Source organism: Sparus aurata, chromosome 14, assembly GCF_900880675.1.
Source record: "Sparus aurata chromosome 14, fSpaAur1.1, whole genome shotgun sequence".
Lineage (NCBI taxonomy): Eukaryota > Metazoa > Chordata > Actinopteri > Spariformes > Sparidae > Sparus > Sparus aurata.
Window position 1 is genome coordinate 10,275,535 of NC_044200.1, and position 20,970 is coordinate 10,296,504.

Genomic DNA, 20,970 nt, shown 5'->3' on the forward strand with positions numbered 1-20,970 from the left:
TGTGTTTATATTTGTATGTTTTATTTTTTGCTTTGCTACAAAAAACAGTCCCAGCAATATTTCATATGACCCGATTAAAAAAACTACTACAGTTAAGTACAAAATGAAATATACCAAAACTACCCAATGCTACCCAGCAAAAAATAGGTAATAGTATAAAATGAAATGTCTTGAAGTCTACTACTACAAAAAAAGTTAGAAAAGGTTACTTAAAAAGAAGGCAAGTATCCACCACAAAATGTGCCACTTTACCACAATCAAGTTTGCACGTCTTTCCTCGGATATAAAGTAACGCAGATACTTTACAATAAGTTAACGCAGGCACGTCCCCCTACGACTACAGCGAAACCAAGTAACAGTCAAATGTTTCACATAAAAAATACACTTTTACTTTTTTTTTTCCATTTTTTGGCAACAATTTCACACATCACACGGGAAAAAAAAAGAGGGAAAAAAAGGAAGAAATCAGCGAGAAAACTTCTGGGTAGCAACAATTTTTGGTTTCTTGAGAACAATAAACGCTCCATGTCCACATCGTCAAGACTGTCTGTATGAGCTCCAGAGACTTACATACTGTGTCACTGTGTATTCAAACCATATAAATATATATGAACAAAAATATACCAAACTATTTGTTATACAAAAAGGATTAATGCCAAATGGAAGCTTACGATTATAAACTTCAATAACTTAAAAATGGGAATACTTTCATACTTTTCAGAAACATGGTATTTTAGCCCTAATCTCCTCAATACTAAGGCTTTTGCATGTTTTTTATTTTATTTTTCTTGATCATACAGCACTGTCAAAAGTATGCATCAGGTATAAATACTAAGAAAACGCCTGTACAGTACCCAATCATGTCAAAACTACAAAATAAGTTAGTGTCAGGCAGCTGTACACATTATTTACAGTTAAATACAAAGGAGGGTATTTGTCAATGCAGATGAGCAGGGTGTCAATATGTAAAGGCTTTGGCTATTCAACACAACGGGGAAATGTTTGTCCACTTTAGCTAATTAACCAGCTACTAAATGCTACTTTTTTAATAACATGTAACAGAAATGATGATTTTGGCTACCTGCCGTGTTAAAAAACTGAATCAGCCTCAGCCCAAAAAATTTTAACGGTGATTGTGAAGTTCTTGTCCTGACACCACAGGTGAATTTGGTAAGGCTACCAAAATGTTTTGTTGTTGTCGTTTTGTTTTTTGCCTTGAAATGATGAATGAAAATGATTGGTGGAGTGAAAAGAAAGAGCAGTCTCTAAGCACAGTCACAAGCCTGGAGGAGGTGGAGAGGAGAAGATAGACACATTCATTTCAGCAGCAGCCGTATCCCGTCGGCACATGGTAGGAGTGTGTGCGAGTAGGAATGGATGAGGAAGAGACACACCACCTGTTACAGCAGGTGCCCAGTAAACATTTGAGTCTCCTGCAGAGACAGAGAGGAGGGGGCGGGGCGGGGGCGGGGGGAGAAAGGTATTTGGTACAGGAGAGGTACAAGTTTGTGTGTGTGTGTGCGTGTGTGTGTGTGAGAGGGGAGAGAGTCAGCAGGTGCCATCAGTCCACGTCGCTGAGGTCGCTGACTGGCTCGTCCTGCACTATGCTCAGGTGGTTCATGGCGCGGCTGAAGGCGATCTGGACCGCCTTGCGGATGCTGGACGTGCGTCCCTCCATCATTTTGATTTTGTCTATGGTCTTGTCCATCCCCAGAGGAACCATCTTGGATCTAGGAAGCCACTGCCTGAAGGCGAAAAAAGACAACATCAGTGTTACAGCACCTGAACAGCAGACAGGCTCAAAGGTTTAAAGGACATGAAAACTAGTTTATCCCAAGAAAACAACACTCTTTTAACAAGATAGAAACGCACATAATTAATTACAAAATGCAGTTTGGTGTAATTGTTGTTTTTCATTTGCAGTGAGAAAACACAATGCCAAACATCCTGCATATCTGTCATACTGATAGATTTTGCTCTCAGCCTTGTTTTTTCCACACAGCAACCATATTAGCGACAGTATTGAGGCCTGCTTTTCTTCTTATCTATGAAAGAAAATGACTAACTTATGAATATAATCGTTTGCTGCAGCCCTAGTTTGAAGGTCAAAGATTATCTTCATTATCTGATAATCCTGATTCTTTTTTTCAGATAATCGTTTAGTCTACACAAAAACAACCATTAAACGGTGTGAAAGCCAAAGGTGATTTCACAGGATTTCTGCAGGTAATCAAGGTTTAGCGAGAAACAATCGCAGCACTTTCTGTTTGCAGTTTCTTCTACCACTGGATTTTGGGTATTAGCATGGCAGGAGGTGTGCTTATTTTTAGACACATTTCTACAAGCACAAGTTGATAAATTCAACACCTGAGTGATCGTATACACCTGTTACACACATTTCTGTTGATAAATGAGGGCCCTGGAGAAAAAGTCATTGTCAAAACTCCCAACTGAGTTCCTGGTATTCACGTCCTAATAGTAACAGTAGTAGTCAAAAATAGTTGTCCTAAAACACTACTGTGACTAAAACTGAGTCATAATCGGTGTGCGGTGCTCTGTGGGACTGAAAGTGTTTCTTTGGTAAAACAGGAAAGATAAATGACTCAGCGTGTGCCGCGACACAAAACAACACTACAGAGAGTCAAATGAAGGAATTAAAAAAAATTTTTTTATCCACTTGTTGGAAGTTTAAGAATTTTTATTGTCACTTTAATTATCAAACAATACAATGAATCGATGTGTTTCATCATATTTTTGACTCTTCTTTTAGTACATGTTGTAAGCTTCAGCTCCATCATGGTCGCCCCGAGATGCGGCGTGTTCTTCTCTCGTAGCAGACAGAAAGTGTGACACAGTAATGTCCAGCACCATCGTCACCGTTAAAGACTGAAAATCATTTCCCCAGTGAAGCGAGTCCAGGTGAAATTTTTAAAAAGCCATTAGTTGTCTCTTGACAATTGATGCGGCGCAGCCACGGGAGAATAATGATCGGCTGACGGGCAGGCTGACAGGTTTACCCTTGTAGGCCCCTGCAGCAGTCTAAATCGTCCCCACACTCACCAGCTGCGCTTGTTGTCGAAGAAGAGGACGAGGTAGAGTTTCTCTTCGGCTTTGTACTGCATCTGTTCTCCGATGCGGAGCACGTCCATGGGGGGCATGGGGATGGACACCCCGTTGTGCTGGCAGCCCACGCGCGGCATGTGGGGGTCGATGATCTACATGCGGCGGAGGGTGAGAGAGGGGGGTTAAGACATGCAGGCTCATGAATGCAAACATGAAAAACATACATCCATCCACGGAAGCAATCAAGCAGACACGTCTGTACTGTATACACACATACAAATGCATTCAAACAGGCTTCTTTTCTCGTTTGTCCTTTTCATGCTAAGGTCAAATTAACCTGGTTAACAGTGAAAGACTGCCACCTAGAGGCAAACCAGGACATTTTGGAATTTAAAAAAGAAACAGCTGCAGTAAACTATGGCCTCTTCCTGCGGAACAGAAGGTGTCATGATCAGGTTCCAATGTGTCCCAACGTCAAGAGGTGACAAGAAGATGACAGAACACAAAGACTTTAGTCAGTGATTGTCATGCATTCACTCCCACAAACACTCACCAAGGCAGGGTAGGAAGGGTATCCACTACATTTGGCCCAAACTAGCTTTAGGGGTTCCAATGCAACTGTTGCAGCACTAGCGGGCATCCAAATATTGCTGTTGCCAACCTCTAAAGAAGCGGGAACAACACCAAACAAGTTACGTGTGGGTTTAAAAACACAAGACAGAATCACATCTCCAAAAGCCGAGCTGTAAGTGCACACAGCAGATCAGGGCAAGAAATTAACTTTTTTGCAGATGGATATTAAAATATACCAGCCACTTTGAGCATTTTATAAGCCAAATGTCAATGTTTGACGAGGGGAAAAGTCTCCAGTTGCTGACTGGTCACACGCCATGATGGCAGGAAGAGTACAAAGACTCACCACTCACTGCCAAAAGTCACACCGAGCTGGCTGGCGGCTGCTGTTAATTTCCAACCCTGATTCTTTCTTAATGTGTGTATGAAGACCAGCTGTGTGCAAGTTCTATCAAGTTACACTTTTAACAGAGAATTAATGCTGAAGGTCGAATGGAACACGAGGCCAATTCTCCAGCTTAATAGGAAAAGTAAAAGAACTCTACACCTTTCACAGTTTCCATAACATGATTTAAGACATTTTAAGATTTTAGAGGACCTGCAGACATCTGGAGATATACAACGCTACTTCCTGGCTGAGACTGAGTGCGACAGCTTACAACAAATGTTGTCTTTTGTCTGAAATTCACTTAAGTCAATTACTGACACTAGCTTATCACATACATATCAGTATCTGTGCACATGTTGCCTGATAATAAATAAGAAATAGCAGCTCTTGTTTTCTATTATTTACTCTTTTAAAGCGAGTTGTTGTAAGGTGTCAAATCTCTCGCTCAGGTAAAAATCTTCCAGTACTAACCTAAAAATATGTAGCAGAGAATTACCAACATTGAAAATATGAATTAAACATCATTATTTCACTGAAGAGAATCATGTATATTTATCTGAAATGGTGGATAATCCTAGTGCATGCGTGCAGATTCTTTTAAATACATAATGCAGCAAACTCACCGGCGGCGATGCGCGCAGCTTTTGCAAAGTTCCCGGTTTCGATGCAGGCGATTAATTCGCTCTTATCGTCCACAGTGTTTCTCCGGACCAAGGCGGGTTTCCCCTTCCCGCATTTTGGAAGACTGAGAATAGTGCTAAGAACAACAAAAAAAAAAAAAAGCACACCAGGGTCAACTTTATAAACATAACACCAGGTGCCAGATATATAAAACTCTGTAGGTTCATGACTAAAACTGAACAAAAGACAAAAATATGCAAATATATTCTTTCAAGGGCAGCAAATCTCAAATTTCCAGCTCTGTGTGGACAGAATACTCACATTTCACTTGATGATTTGGCTCACATCACATCACAACATTTCTGAGATGAGCCAAACAAAAAGTGAAATGTGGCAACTTTGAGATGTGCTGCTCTTTCATGTTTTTTGGAATTTGCTAACTGGATTTGTTTGGGTCCAGACCTCCACTAAGAATCCCAATTGTTGATGCGAAACCCTTTTCTATTCTGTCAATCTTTGTGGAAATGGGCGAACATGCCCAACTGGATGCTAAATTAATGTAAAAACACCCTTTAACATCTGTTTGTGTATCTTCACTTGTGCCCGCTCAACCACTCATTAGACCATGAAGAACAGAAATTGTGATAAAGTGCAGTGTGGTTTAACCAGCTGCATCAGAACGGCTGTCATTACACGCCACTGTGGTTATTTATAACAGTCACATCACAAATTGATTACATGTAATCCATTGTTGGGGTAATATCTCACTCATCATTATTAAACGTCAGAAGGATGATCAGAGATTAATCTACAGACTACCTGGTGCTTCCCGGCAGACTGCTACACGAGGAGATGGATGACTCAGAGGCGCAGCGTCGTCGTGGCTCCACGGGTCGACTGGCTCTACTCGAGTCTTCCAGCTCCTTCTCCTCCTCCACCTCCAGAAAACCACTGGACAGACCTGAGAGGAGAAACAACACCAGAGGAGGCTCTGAAAAAAAAAAGATCTGAATCTGGATCCGCACCACTCCTGTTCCAATGTGGAATGTTTCTGCACTGGCTGCAGGTTGTTCAGTCTCTGGTCTCATTTCAGAGCTAAATATTGCTTTGCTAATTTAAATACAGTCTTGGAGACATGTCATTAAAATTCAAATATGTGGTAACTCAAAGAAACATTAAGCCATGCAAAAATAAAAATCAGCCACTGATGCAGAGCTGTTGTTTTTTCTCTTACCAGTGTCGAGTCGTTTGACAGGGGACTCTCCCTCCTCTTCGTGCTCCCCTCCTCCCTCCTCCTCACTGTCTCTGCTGCCACTGTGCTTCCTCTTCTTGCTGTGCAGTAGCGTCTCCAGCCTGGGTATGACCACTGACAGGAAGGATTTGGAGCCCAGCTGGGTGTCGTCTTCATCCTCCTCCTCCTTCTCACCCTCTTCTTTACTGTCCACATCATCAGCCGCCTTGTCTCCTTCCCTTGGAGGCTTGTGGGGGCTGGCGGCCTTCGACTTGCGGAACAGCACCGCAGTGCGGCGGTTGACTGTGCCCGTGGGCTCGGCGAGGGTCGACGTGGCCACCACGCTCACGTCTCCGTCGAGTAAGGAGCTCTGGAGGCTGTCGTGGGAGTAGCCATTGAGGCGTGGGGTAGAGGAAAGCAAGTCTGGAATTTCACCATCAAACTTCACCCGCTTGCTGGGAGCTTTGTCTTCGCAGTCGGGGGCGGCATCGATTGGTTTGAGGGTGGGGGGCTCGGGGTCTGTGTCCGAGTGGATGAGGGGAGGGATGGAGTCTGAAAGCTCCAGTTTAGGAGGGAGAGACTTGTCTCCTGTAGGGGAAAGAAAGAGAAAGAGAGAAAGTTTTACTCTTCAGCCATCATTAGAGGAGCACTATGAACTTTTGGGCAAGACATTTTAAAGGTGCAATATGTAAGATTTTTTATGAAAACATTAACATAAACTCAAATTATCAATGCAAATAGTTTTGACGTAATGAGGTCCGTGCACTGTGTTGCAAGGCTATCTACTGAGGTTAGCATGCTAACCAGCTAGCCTTGGCCCATCGCGGTCCAAAGATTAGGGGTCGGGGTCTAAACAAAACCACTCTCCTGGTGCTCTGAGCCATTCCCATTCTGTACTGCTCGCTGCATGGCTAACTGAGCTAACTTGCTAAAGGCAACTAAAGTAAGCAAATAGCAGTCGATCTAGCAATATGCCGCCCTCTATTTGTTTTGAGTATGAATTCAACAGGTGGCCAATTCTGACATACAATACCTCTAGTAAGAGGAGAGAGATCTTCAGTGACTGATTTGCTTTTATATCAAAAATAACTTAAAAACAAAACTGACCTTAAAGGACAACACAGTTTCATACTGTTTAACTTAACATTATATGTGGCCTGCCATCTTTCTAGCTTCAAAAAGTGGGCCTCATTCATGAACCGTTCTTACGAACAAATTTGTTCTTAAGTCCCACTTAGGAAGATTTATGAAGATTGTGGCATTCATGAATTTTTTCTTATCTAGGATTTTTTTTTAGGCAAAGACAAAACCTACGAACACTCAGGAGTACTCTTACGCACATTTCAGTGCCAAAATGTTGGCATGGTTGTGTTTTCATATCATCATATTTATTCATTTATTTATTTATTTCATATTTTTGGTAATTTACAAAGAATTTAAATTCTAAAATAAATGAAATGTGCCAATGATTTAAGATAAATCAAGTAAATTGGAAACATGCCATCAATTAGTAACCCCCCCACCCTATTTATACGTGGCATTTCTCCATCCAAGGCCCGCAAAACAATGGCATATATATTGCTCCTGCGGCTTTCATCAATGTAAGAACACAGCTGCGAACAATTCTGAGGCTTACGAACGAGTTGGTGAATCTGACGTAGGGTTTTCTTAAGGAACCTCTTAAGAACAACTTAAGAAAGAATCTAAGAAGATTCTTAAGAAGATATTGGTGAATGAGGCCCAGTGTTCTGAGGACCTTATTTTCCTCTGAGAACCACTTGTTTATAGCGGTTATAATTTTTATTAATGTACTTTTCCTTTCTCTTTCTTTCTATTTCCATCTCCTCATGGTGCCATAGAAATAAAGTATAATAGGTTTTGTTGTGAAGGATTAGCGATGCAAAACGAGCATAATGAAATCTTTGGCATCCTCTTTCGGAAAAACAATAGACAAAAAGCTACTCATAAAAAGTACAAACATAAACAGTATGACAAACTGCCAAAGGCAAGATATATGACCTGCAGTACAACACTATTACCAACAGTAATGCGCTGCAGCACTCACACTTTGTGCTTGCTGACACAGCATATTATCATATGGCTTTTGGGTTTATCATAAAAGTAAAACAAGGCGCTGTTTAGCATAACACTGAGGCACCTCAATAAATAAAGAATGAGAGCAAAATTACTTTTTCCTTTCTTCCCGTTCTTTCTCCTCCCTCCCACCAGCTCATTATAACGCTGTCTATTCAGGGATCAGTTCCACAGAGAGACATAAGAAACGCTGTTAGGACTCAACAGTAACACTTTCTCTTCCGCTGCTGGAGCACAACCATCATCGCCTCCATGTAATGCTCAACTTGTTCCTGTCCGCCACTGAGATTCTTGAATCAGGAGTTCACAAAGAGGTTTTCTGTGTCACTGAGCATGTGGAATAATTTTCGGTTACATAAAGACTGTGTGAACCATCTACGAGAAGTTGCCTTGTTGAAAGCACATTTTTTAACAACTCTCTCACAGTTTGTGTAATACGGCCCTGTTCACATTTGGCATCATGGCACATGTGTCCTGGGCCATACTGGAGGACCGCCTTCTCAGCTGACATCCTCTGTGAAACAACAGGCAGAATGGGTTACGCTCTGTCGGGTTTCTGTAAAGATGTTTGTGAAAGCGCCGTCCGATTCACCCGACCATAGAACTAGTGACTGCGACATCCCCAGGCTCCCTCACCTTGTCCTTGTAAAAAGTGAAAAGTTTTGTCGCGGCATGGCTGTACAAGCCTGTCCACTTCTGTACAAGCCTGTCCACTTCTGTGTCTAAAAGTGCATCACCTGCACTGGATTTCACCATTTACACTAAACAAAGAACATGTTATCGACGCAAACATGTTAAATTTCACAGTAAACAGAAAACTAAAACACGTAACCTCTGTCCGTCTGTTAACAATTTACTACCTTTAAAAAAAACACAAGAATTTGAGACTTGTGAGAAACGTAATCAACTCTGTGAAACGCTGTCGACAAAAGATTCTCAACTATTTTGGCCTTCTTGTTAATTCTGCATTAAATACTAATATTAAGCGGTTTCTGTCCTTGTAAAAAGTCTCAATTTGTCAAGCCATTGCTGTATCAGCCTGTCTGCATCTGTGTCTAAAGTGTGTCACCTCCTGATTTCACCATTTACACTACTTTAACTTTTACATTAAGGCTACTTCTTTCTCTTGGTGTGAGATGCCCCTTTCTTTATGTTAAAAAAATGTTGTATCACTATGTTCTAGTGATGTACGTCTATTTTTGTATATAGAACGGGGAAGTGAGATCTAATCACAAGTGGTCACATGAGGCACATACCGAGATGCATCTTAATGCTGGGTGTCAATTGACCAGCTTGAATCTGCCCAAGACAGAAGCTGATACCAAATGTGAACAACTTCTCAGACCATCTAGACACAAAACCTGCACTAGAAATAAGATTAAGATATAAATATATCAATATATCAAATATGTATACCAATAATCCTGTTAACATACAATGGTTTTATCAGTTAATGACACTTAAAAGTTGTCTTTTCTTGATTTGAGAAACAAAAGTTCATGTTCACAACCACAGGCTGCGCTACCTCAAATACCAAGAACAAATACCAAGAAATGTGCGTCAATCTCTCAACACCGGCAGACAGACGCTAACCTAATGACAAACAGAGCAGGGTTTGTAATGATTATGTTTTAAAGTGGCCTGATATTGGGATTTAATTGCCATTTAATTCCCTTTGAAGCAAATGATCAGAGTTCTGGGAGGCAATAAGTCTTAAACCAGGAACTATTGTCATGCGAAAGCATCAAAGACAAATTAGGTATGGAGAAGAGCATGTGACTTTGCTCTCAGAGGCCGTGTTTTGGGTTGCAGGCTAATCTCAGACCTTTGAACTGTGCTCCAGGCTATTAAGGACATGTGACTATCTTCTAGTCAAACACAAAATACTCTTTCTAATAAATCCATACGTACCCTCATCGTCTGGAAAATGTCCGTTGGGCTGCGTTTCCTCTTCTTTAGGTTTGCCCAGCTCTGCGTGGGAGGCAGCAGCTGATGAAGATGATGCCGATGTGGAGGCAGTCGTGGAGGACGAGGAGTGGTGGTGGTGGTGGTGATGGTGGTGGTGGGAGGGGTGGACTCTCTTTAAGCTCATTTCATTGCGCACGTCGTTGATGGTCTTTTTGAGTAGCTTTAAGCGCTTGCTGCGGGAGGGGCTGGACTTCATGGCGCAGGTCAGGTCGAACTTCTCCAGGAGCTGCTGCAGCTGCTTGTCAGGAGAAAGATGCTGCCGATTGGCCGGCACAAGGAGGCGGTCGACTGAGGAAAGAATTAAAAAATGATTAACACATTTTATTTTCGGCGATGCGTCAGAGAGGCGTGTGTCTTTGCTGCTACTCTTACCGTCCTCCCAAGAAAACGTTGGTGCCGATTTGATTTCAGGAGCTTCTGACAGATGCATGCCGCTTTCCGTGTCAAAGCCAATTCTCTCCACATCCTTCCGAGCTTTTCTCAGCAGGGCCCCGCCCTGGTCTCTGAGGCGCACGGCAGCCCGGTAGAAATACGTGTCTTTTGAGTTATATTTCATGCAATTATCAACAATCAGGTTGAAGTCGCTCTCAAACTGCTCCAAGTTGTTGTAGCCCTGTGCGTCGATGCGCTGACGCATGGCAGAGAAGTCCATTGGGTGCTTGATGTGGTCGAGGTAGTCAGGCACCTACAGGAAACAGAACATATAAAGTTGTTTTTTAAACTTACTTAAAAAAAAAAAATGAAGCAAATATCATTGTATGTCGCATGTTAATGCTGCAATATGTAAGAAGTGGCCACCTCTTGAATTAATACTCCAGACATATGGGGGCAGCATATCTTCAGAGTTACTGTTAAGTGCTGCTAACTGTAGCTGTTGTTGGCTATGTAGCTGAGTTAGCCTAGTAGCTAGTGGTTTGGACTGGGAGCTCAGGGTGGTATTACAAGAATAGACTGGCTGCTGCTAGCTGGTTGGGATGCTAACGGCATCAAAATTATCATTTCTTCACATTCTCTGTTAACGTTGGCTGGTTTTTGAGAAATTTAAACTTCAGTTCTTACATGTGGCACCATTAACTTGAAGTCCTATCCTGACCTGACAACAGTGCCATCAGAAAAGAGTAAACAACTTCATTACAACGTAGTATGACATCTTCATACTTAGAAACTTGAATCCAAATACAGACACATTTCACACATGCTCAGCCTACCAAGAATAAAATGAATGTAGTAGCAAGATACTGGACTCCAGAGTCAAAACTTACGCCCAACGTGGGGCTCGAACCCACGACCCTGAGATTAAGAGTCTCATGCTCTACCGACTGAGCTAGCCGGGCATGCCAAGGAAGGATCTTTGCCCTCTACAGAAGGCTGCCTGTGCACCTTACTCTCTGGTTACACATTCATCATACCAGGAAGTCATGTTGCTCAACTCTTGTAACACAGGAGAAGGGGGGGTTGATTTATACCCTGGTGTCACTGTGACCAGAACCTGTGACATGGAGCGAGCGAGCAGTCATCTGCTGGCTGTAGTCTTTGTGGTGTGTTCAAGTGCAACTTCTAACGGATGTGTCGTGATAGAAGAGAGAGCAAAAGGTGTGAGTATTCTCTCCTAGGTATGCGAAGTAAAGCACGTATCTGGCAACTGGCCAGACAAACAGGTCAGACAGACAATTGCTGATAAAACACTACCGGCTGAGTTCAAATGCAAACCAGCAAATCCAGCTTGAAGGCGTATCAAATCTATCTGCGTTTTCTTGGCTGAGCTTGTTTAACTTGTGAGCACAAGGACTAGCAGCACTGCAGTTGAGCCGGACAGTTAGAAGGAAAAATTGATAACAGATCGATGGTTTCAGTCAATTTCAAGCCGGTTCCTATTCTTAATTGTGAGACCGACAACCAGCAGGTATGTTCTTTGCTGCTTTCTTGCTGGTTTTGGACAGTTCTTTGGACAAAAAAAGCAATTACAAAAGATGTCACTTAGAGCTCTATGAAATTGTGACTCAATTTTATAGACTAAACAAGATTTATCAAGAAAATATTCGGCAGATGAATCTATAGTGAAAATAATAATCATTAGGAGCAGCCCCATAGTGAACCAAAAGAAAAATACTCTGTTATAAAATCCAATATTTACATTAAGTAAGTAGTATTGTTTGGTGAATTTCTGGCATCCAAAGGAAAAAAGAATGCAAGATTCTTTGTGGACGAACTCAACAACAGAACTTGAACAGTATATGGGTATCTCCTTAAGTTCACCTCAGTGATGTCGACGGGCTGGGTGAAGATCTTGGCCTGGTCTTTAGCCTGGAGCTGGTCCAAGAGAGCCCGGAGCAAAATACTGAAGGGAGTCAACTGCATCTCCAGGAGAGTCTCCTGCTGTTTAATCTAAAAAAAAAAAAAAAGGGCCGAGATGGAATACATTATAAGATCAAATTGTTTCCTTTGTTTTACCTGTGTTAGGTCAAAAGTCAAATCTGTGCTCATACCTCTTCCCTCTTGAGCTTCTCCCTCTTGCGGATGAGCTCCAGCAGCAGCCGGGCTCTCTCCAGGTCGTGTCGGAGGCGATGCCACTCCTTCAGCTGCTCCTTCAGCGCCCTGCTCTCCTCCTCGTTCTGCCTCTGGAGAAGACACAGAAAGACAAACACATTAAAGAACAGAAAACTGACTAATGACTAATGATCTGACTTTCACAGCAGACACTTGTTTCTCTCGAGACTAGTTCTTCCTATACATCTTCAACAACTTCTTTTACTTCAGGGCACGCGTCCACATTTAGCAGGAAAATACACAGCACTGTAAAACACCTTGTTGACAGTAGTAATAACGGGCTGAAAAGCATACTAGGAAGAGCATTAAAGGCTTAACAAAAAGTGTTGATAAGGACTTGCTGTATGAAAAGTGTAACATTTTTCACTTGGGTAAAAGGCAAAACGAAGACTGAAAGCCTTCTGTGGTTGACTGACGGTTGAACAAACCGGCTGTGCATTCTTCTGAGACTGCAGGCTTGTCTGGAGGCGTCTGATGAGGGGAAGCCCGTTCCTTGATTGCCTCTTTAGCGTCCAATAATTTAGGACCAGCTCCACAAATGCTTTCTTCTTCTGGATTGACACCTGGTTCATAATGGTTTGTAACCTAGAGAAGCCAGCAAAACAGGTATAAGAAGGATATAGACAGAGAGAGAGAGAGAGAGACAGAGCGAGAGAGAGAGAGAGAGAGAGAGAGAAAGACCAACAAGCAGCAAGGATGTTCTCTCAGAAAACAGACTACAGGAACAGTGGCTGGTCACCTGTGGTCCTGGCTTGAAACTTAACCACGGACAAAATTTTAATCAGCATTGGACTAGCACTCAAAAATGTGTTCAGGTAGGTCGCTCAAACTTCTACCTGTGAGGGAATACATTTGCCAGTTGCACAAGCTCAAATCCTGTGAACACCCAATGTTTGTACATCAACAAATATAAGTCCTATCAGCGTCTTGAGAAAGACAGGACAGCCCTCCTCAATCACAGACCAGGCATCAGTTCCACCCTGACAATGATGAAAACTCAGATATACCTGTGAGCAGGAAAAGTAGGCACAGTGGCAGGGGTTTCTTCGTCACTTTCAGGTTCAGGCTCAGGCTTCTTACTCTTACTCTTCTTCTTCTGCTTCCCTTTCGACTGTCCCTTCCCTTTGTCCACTTTCTTACATAGTCCATTTTTGGGTTTGGCATCGTCGTAAATCGTGAGAGGCCTCCTTATGCACCCGTTAGGCGTGTGAGCTCCGCAGTAGGCCGTCTTTTTCACAGAGAACGTGGAATCCCCCGTTTCTGTCACCTCCTTGATCGGCTCCATCTTCATGAAGAGGCCAGCCTTTTGGGCGCAGCTCACGTGGAAGGCGGTGTAACAGTTGGCTTTGTGGCACTGGATGCACGCGCCGACACCTTTCTCTTTGCAGAGGTAGCAGGTGAGCTTCCAGCGGGCTGGAGGAATGTGGCTGACCCCGTCGATGGGCTCGATGAAGGTGGTGTTGGAGAAGCCGACCTCGGGGACCCAGAGGGCGCACACGACGTGGCCCCAGCGGTCGTCGTCGGTCCTTTTCACCGCTCCGCCCTTGTTAGGACAGAGTATGCAGTCTGCGGGCTGGGTGGATGCCTGGAGGCAGTGTCTGCAGAGCCACTGGCCCTCAGGAATGTAGGGCACACCGTAACATTCCTGGTGCACGGCCACGTTGCACATGTCGCAAAACAGGATGGCGTTGCTGTTGTGACACTCTCCATCCATGCAGATGCAGCAGACGGCGTCCTCATCGATGGGGGCGTGCTTTTCACTGCACTGGTCCAGACTCTCCAGGTGCAGCTCTTTCTCAAAGCGGTCGACTAGGAACTCGAAGACGTTGTGAGAGACCTGACTGACCCCCTCGCCTCTCCGCTTATCATTGACCAAATCCAGCCAGGCATAGTCTTCCTCGTCCATGTCATACTCCGTCTCCTCATCCAGCTCTTCCTCCGTCTTCTCTGTGAATTTAAAAAAGGCAGCTGAACGCTTAGGAACTGCTGGAAGATTATATTCCACTGTTCGAAATTTAGGCTCTGGAAGCTTCGGGCCGGCGTTCACACCAGCATTATGTCCTCCTCCCTCTCCAGGAGCAGTGATGCCCAGCGCTGCATTCCTCTTCTCCTGGTTGTTTTTTAACCTGACCGACCTCAGGAGGACCTGCTGCTGCGGCTTCTCAGCGTTCTCCTTATTGCTGGTGCACTCCATCATCTCCTGCACCATGGGGTCATCGTCCGAGATGACGTCCAGCTTGTCATATATGCTGATCCGGTGGACGCGGCCATCGATATCGAACTCCACCATGCGCTGCGCCTGGGCGTAAGTCAAGATCTGCTTGTTGGGGGAAGGCTTGATGGGAGACGGGGGCCTCTGCGGCACCGAAGGCCGGTGCTGCCGAGCTTTCTTCTTCATCTTGCCGCTCCGTGTTGCTGTGGAGAGGGAAAGGAAAAGTTGGAGAAAGTCAATGCTGTTCACTAGAGTAGCTGCCATTCAGGGGTCACAAAACACAGACCGGGATAATTTTCTGAAACAGTGAGGGCCGCAACTAACGCTTATTTTCATTGTCGATTATTTTCTCGGATAATTGATTCGTTTTTGGGTCTATAAGTGTCAGAAAATGTTGAAAAATGCTGATCAGTGTTACCCAAAGCACAAGATGATGACCACAACCCAAAGATACTCAGTTCACTGGAGTAAAGGAACCAGAAAATTTCACATTTAAGATGCTGGAATCTGAGAGATTCAACTTTCTGCTCTTCTTAAAAAACTACCTCAGCCTCAAATGGTTATCAATTGACTTGACAGTTGAAAACTAATCGATCAAACAATCAATCAGCGCAGCTCTAGATACTGTAACCTGCAGTGTAATCCACACTTACTCATGACTGGCATGGTACAAAACATTATAGGAGCCGTATAATTGACAAAGCCTCAATTACTTTCTTGAACAGCGCGAGTAAGGTTATAAAATGATGTGCAACCCCGCAAGTAAGATGAATTGATATAGAAGTATAGTATTGACATCCATTACAGCTGATGCTATGACAACGTAGCATATCCACTATACCTTTAGAAATTATATTTAAAAGGAGCACTATATACTTTTGAGGAATACATTTTAATCAGGAGAGAAAGATCTTGATTTAGGATTTTTTTTTCAGTGGCTTAACACACACACAATCTCATACTGTTATTATTTTGTTTTTAAATGTGGCAGACCCTGCCACCTCTCTAGCTTCAAACTGTGTTTTCCTCTGAGAACACCTTGTTTATTTAGTTACGGACAACAAATATATTTCTGAGTTTGTGTTATTACCTGATTAATATTGTAAATATAAAAATGCTGAGATTGATTTCTTCTCCAAAACTACATAGCGCCCCTTTAACAGCCATTATAACTGATGCTATGATAACTATTTAAGACACAAGGTATTTCAATTCAACCCAATGTTTATCTGCACCAAGTGACAGAAACAGTTTAACATCACTGTGTGACCTGAATGCATTATGTCAGGGTTAGCCAGCTGATGGAGAGGGCAAAGGGAGTGGGTGACTTTCACTGATGTTGCTGCCTCAAGCTAACTTCCAGTGACTTTGTGGCTGTGTTGTGATGTGGTACGTTACACTTTTGTCAATGAGCTGGGGCATTTAAATGCGGTGGGAGGCGGTCACTCACAGCGGTTTCAACATGACTGCGCAGGAGTTAGCCCTCGGCCGTTTGGTGCAGAGGTGCAACTGCCGTTAAACCAACCAACCGACAGTCCCAGTGGCAAAGTTGCTAACAATAACATTAGCTAGTTAGCCAGCCAGCTAGCTAACCAACTAGCCAGCGGAGCTAGCCACCCCCCTGAACGGTGCAAATGGCGTCAAGCAAAACAAGAGCTCTTTAAAAAAAAAACAACAACGTTTGTTAATTCAGACCCAGTGTGTAGCGCTGAACGCGCATTTTGCAGACGCATTACATACACGTCTTCTCACGGCCACAGAACAAAACACAGGAATGCATATAAACCAAAAGCACATACCTCGGATTCACGAACAGTTTTGCTAGCTGAGGAAGACGGTAGCTAGCCCGCAGCCTTACAAAGCAATGGCGACACGGCCTGCTAAGTGGCTCTAATTCCGTACACAGTGTTCTCATCCAACGGGCGATACTGGGGTCTTTGCAGATACTAATGAAAAAGATGAAGAGGCCTGCTTGGTGCCTGTGAGGTCTCGATGTGAAATCCCACACAGAACACAGTATCGTTTGCTTTTGGGGACCATTCATAGGTTAGAGTCGCTCGCTAGCCACAGTCGACCAGGAGCAAAAAGCAGCAGCAGCAGCAGCAGCACTACGAACGGGCTCATCCCCCAACACAACAATGCGTTTCACCAGACAACTCCCACCAGTACGCACTACTCTACGTGTGACGCTGGAGGTCATGTTGGTGGTGAGTCGTAGATTTCACACAAAAGCCCATCTGTCACACAATCAATGCATTGCCTTTTCTTTTCTTTTTTTTACTCGATCCCTACTAGCAGTACGCTGGACACAAAGCGCGAACCGGGGCACTGTCTGAGCAAAGCCGGGGACGGTGCGTCTTGTTTTGGCTCTCCGGGACCGGGCGAGGGGGGAGTGTAGTCACAATCGACGGGTATGAATTTCAGGTCGGTGTGCCTTGTGTGTCATGGTTCGGGCTATTGATTCAGCATTTCTCCTCTAGTCACAGAGGACACAGGGACCAGGACAACAACAAACCGCTGTTAAATGCCCCACCCTGGTGACCGGTTCGCCCCAGATCGCATCCTTGAGGTGAAGAAAAAAAGCAACCCCCGTCGGTTTACGAGAGTTTTAATGTCGTGTTGATAAAACCAACAATATATACAGTTAGATTCGTATGTGAAATGAGCGCTGTGGCCCCAAGCCGTGAACGCAACACGGAGCAGAAGTCGTGCGTTAATTGAGAAGTCATTATGTCGTAGTAATAAGCGGTCGAACTTTGTTCGATTAGTTAAACGAACCGCCGCCAGTGGTTGTTTGGAGGTTGCGTCCGATACCGAAGAAGTTCGGCTAATGTTCAAACTGGATCAACCATTGACGTAAATTAAAACTGTATTATAAATTATTATTTTATTATTATTATGATTATTATGGAGTGTTATATTACAGTAGAAAGTTAGTTATATGATGAAAGTGTACCCCCCCCCAAAAAATTATTGATACTGTTATTCGCGCGTATTATAAATAAATGAATATGTCACAACAGACCTCTCAACTGTCATTTTAATAGTAAGTCGTCCATGGCTGATTTTTACGAGTGACAAATAAACATGTAATGTGACATACTGCTTAAACGTGTTGCCCCCTGCGCCCGGTGACATCATTAAAACATGTTCCTTCCGTCCGACGCTGTGTGGAGCTGCTCCGGCCGAACGTGAACTGCTAGCTAACCAGGAGACAAAAGCAACAAAGTGAACCCCCCTCCGGATCAATCAAATGTGTCATATTTAACTGTTTAGGAGCCGAAACCTTGTGTCCCGCATCGCCACACTTCACAGTAAGTACCCCGAGCACACGTACGCGTCCGAGGAGAGGTTTAATTCGGCCGGGGACGTCGTGGCGAGCCCCGGTCTGATTCGGATCCCGTGTGGTTCGTGTGTTGCCACGGCTGGGTTCTGCCTCGCCAGGTTAGCTTGTATGTCCTGTGTGTGTGTGTGGCCTAGCTGGCAGCTAACCAGCTAGCAGTCGTGGTGTGGTCCGAGCTTTCACCGAACGCCTCTCCCCGGGCCACCAGCACGTTAATGGGATAGTTGTGGAAGTTTCATTGCGTCGAATATTTGTGCCACTAGCCCATGTGACAGCGGTGTTGTACCCTATGTTTTGTTTTTGTGTGTTTATTAGCCTTGTGGCTAACCCAGTTAGCACCAGGATAGCCACCGTGGTGTTTACTGATGATGTAGCCTAACTGGCCGAATTTTTTAATTACAGCGTTAAATATTGACCAGCGTGACGGTCGCACAAGGGTCAGGGTTTGTGTGAGCTGTTGTTCAACAAAGGTGAACCGAAAGCTGGATGTGTGGATAAGCATTTACAAGTTGGTGTGTTGTGTAAAGACGAAGGCTAGTCAGCGTTGGCAGATATCTGCTGTCCTCTCTCATCTTCCTGACTAGCACTTGAGCCAAACCCGGAAAAACTGTCTGTCACTGTTCACTTAGGAAATTAATTACTTTTGCTTGCTCTTTTTGAAACGGACTCGCGTATTATTAATCAGTTATACCGTTTTGTTATCCTTCTTACAATCCCCAGGTTAGATTTTGATGAATTAACGATACATTTTTACCAACATTTATTACAGGTTGAGGTTCAAGTTAGTCTGGATCTAAGGGATCATGTTTACTTGGGCAAATGTTGTCAGAGCTTAACGTTATGTGTCTTGCACGCACTGTATTGTGCAATGTGAAGCCTCCTTTAGGGCTCGTTTATATTGTTTGTTCATGTATTGTAAAGATACAATTATGTAGTTTTAGTCTGCTTAGTATGCTAGAGCTTGATCACATTGGTCCAATGAGCAAAGTACACACCAGTCCACCCAGTTACCGGTTTATAATCTAAACTGATGTATTCTAATACATTTAAAAAATACTCCTTTCATGAAAATAATGTTGTTTGTCGAGTTGTGGATATAACTTAATGTAACCTGTAAACTGTTGAGCTGTTTAACTATTACAGTATATTGAGAGGTGTTTTTGATATTTTGACTACCCCATTCATGTCACCAAGGCTAGTTTGGATATTCTCTGAAAAGATTTCAACAAAAGCTGAAAAATGTAGCGTTAAAGGTGCACTATTTAGTTATGGGGAATCCTTTTTTAGTCAGGGGCGTAAGATCTTCATTTACTGATTTTTTTTTTTATTATGCCAAAATAAACTATTAAAACAGATTGTTTTAATTTTCACAAGTGGATAAACTGAATATACAAAGTATCCATTTTACTTTGTGTATATTTGGCTGTGACCTTTCTAGCTTCAAACAGTGTTTTGGGTATCACTTTTCCCTTAGAGAACATTTTGTTTATTCAGTGATTAAAAAACACTTATATCTGGATTTGTATTATTACCCCATGCATATTGTTAATATGACAATTATGATACTGTTTTGTCAAACTATATGGTGTCCCTTTGATTAAGGTATTGTGTATTGCAGGGCTGTTGTATTGGACTGCATTAGCTTTAGCTAAGTGGAGCTAACAAACTGACGTTTTAATGCATGTGTTCTGGTACGTTTCACCATGCGTACTGATCACACTCATGCATGTAAATCTACCTGTATTATGACAGGATAATTTTAACTGTGTGATGCTGAGAAACAGCTGATGGTCTAACAATGTCGTGGCAGAAATGGTAAACTGGGTGTCCCTGAAAACATGAGTCCTGTGACTAACACACTACCCAGAGATGATTTCAGTCATTAGTTCCTCTATATTTACCAGTCAGTTCTGCAGTGTGGTTGAAATATTTCAGTGTGATACAAAAAAAGCACCCTTTATACATTGATCCACATTCAGTTTACACTACATTTAAGTACCATGTTTGCAGAGTTGTAGGACGTTTTCAGTTGTTCATAGATCTACTGTACCATGCTCAGTTATACATAGCTAATCAAATGTGATGAAAAAATAGGCATTGGCACTACAGAACATATAAAGTCCCAAAACGAAAACTGAACATTTTTTATTGACAGTTTAACTATATGAATATTTCTTCTGTAAGCTTCATGATACACTGGTCAGCCACAGCATTAAATCCACTGACGAGTAAGGTATATGTCATTGATCATCTTGTTACAATACAATGTTTGGCTGGGAAACCTGCCTTCATGGCAATGGCACTCCCTGATGGCAGTGGTCCTTCAAACAGGAAAGTGTGCCCTGCTGCACCCGAATACTGCCAAAGAATTGCTCAGGGAACATGACGAAGAGCTCAAGGTGTTAACCCCGTATTCCCTAGATCCCAATCTGATCGAGCACCTGTGGGACGTGTCGAAACAAGTGTGATCCATGGAGGCCATCCCCCAACCCACAGGACCCAAACAATCCACTAATGGCAGACACTATAAGGCAACCTCATAAGTCTTGTGTCCATGCCCTGACGGGTCAGAAACCTGCAGAATATAAAGCAGCCGATTTTAATATTGTTTAATATTGTGGCTGTCAGTATTGAGAAAGTGTATTCAGTTTATGGGAATGGGAACAGGGGATTATGATTCAGAAAGCTGACTAAATCGAGCAACAGTTCTGTGGAAGAAGCTAGGAGAAGTGTTCTTGCCCCTATTAGATGATTACAGTTTCCCAGGTTGCTGCTTGCATATTTAAGCTGTGGGCCATGAATGAAGGACCTGAAGTCCAGGCTTATCCTGCATATGTAAATAAGACAGATAAGAAACTGTGGAGAAACAAATAGAAACAAAAATGAAAACTGTCTTTGGGTGGAGCTTGCCAATTTGCAATTTCAAGCAT

At 43.2% G+C, this 20,970-nt stretch overlaps 2 protein-coding genes and 1 non-coding gene across 8 annotated transcripts in view; 1 reads left to right on the forward strand and 2 right to left on the reverse strand.

Moving 5' to 3' along the window:
- brd1a (bromodomain containing 1a) lies at window positions 1–16,805 on the reverse strand. 2 transcript variants are annotated; one of them, XM_030439535.1, is made up of 13 exons: window positions 16,497–16,805; window positions 13,493–14,900; window positions 12,914–13,070; window positions 12,425–12,556; window positions 12,195–12,323; window positions 10,311–10,623; window positions 9,882–10,226; window positions 5,880–6,464; window positions 5,465–5,606; window positions 4,648–4,781; window positions 3,617–3,726; window positions 3,061–3,215; window positions 1–1,745 (listed from the first exon to the last, which is right to left on the reverse strand). In XM_030439535.1, the coding sequence occupies exons 2-13, from the start codon at window positions 14,881–14,883 to the stop codon at window positions 1,562–1,564; spliced, it is 3,777 nt and encodes a 1,258-aa protein (XP_030295395.1). In that variant the 5' UTR covers window positions 14,884–14,900; window positions 16,497–16,805; the 3' UTR covers window positions 1–1,561. The 2 variants fall into 2 exon arrangements, with proteins under 2 accessions (XP_030295395.1, XP_030295394.1); XM_030439534.1 differs by having other exon boundaries at window positions 12,902–13,070.
- trnak-cuu (transfer RNA lysine (anticodon CUU)) lies at window positions 11,200–11,272 on the reverse strand. Its single transcript has one exon. It is a non-coding gene; the product is annotated as a tRNA-Lys (tRNA).
- zbed4 (zinc finger, BED-type containing 4) overlaps window positions 16,798–20,970 on the forward strand; it is a 9,784-nt gene continuing 5,611 nt past the window's right edge. The window contains exon 1 of one of the 5 annotated variants that reach the window (XM_030439537.1): window positions 16,798–16,904. The gene's annotated coding sequence lies outside the window, so the exon portion shown is untranslated. The other 4 variants (XM_030439538.1, XM_030439536.1, XM_030439540.1 and 1 more) reach the window with 4 other exon arrangements.

What these genes read in the sequence shown, in the direction of transcription:
- brd1a (XM_030439534.1), bottom strand. Translation starts at nt 14,883, where the DNA reads ATGAAGAAGAAAGCTCGGCAGCACCGGCCTTCGGTGCCGCAGAGGCCC. An exon ending in AGAAGCTCAAGAGGGAAGAG is followed by an intron (nt 12,324 to 12,424) that starts GTATGAGCACAG and finishes TTTTTTTTTTAG; the next exon opens with ATTAAACAGCAGGAGACTCT. An exon ending in TTCGACAACAAGCGCAGCTG is followed by an intron (nt 1,746 to 3,060) that starts GTGAGTGTGGGG and finishes TTTCGCCTTCAG; the next exon opens with GCAGTGGCTTCCTAGATCCA.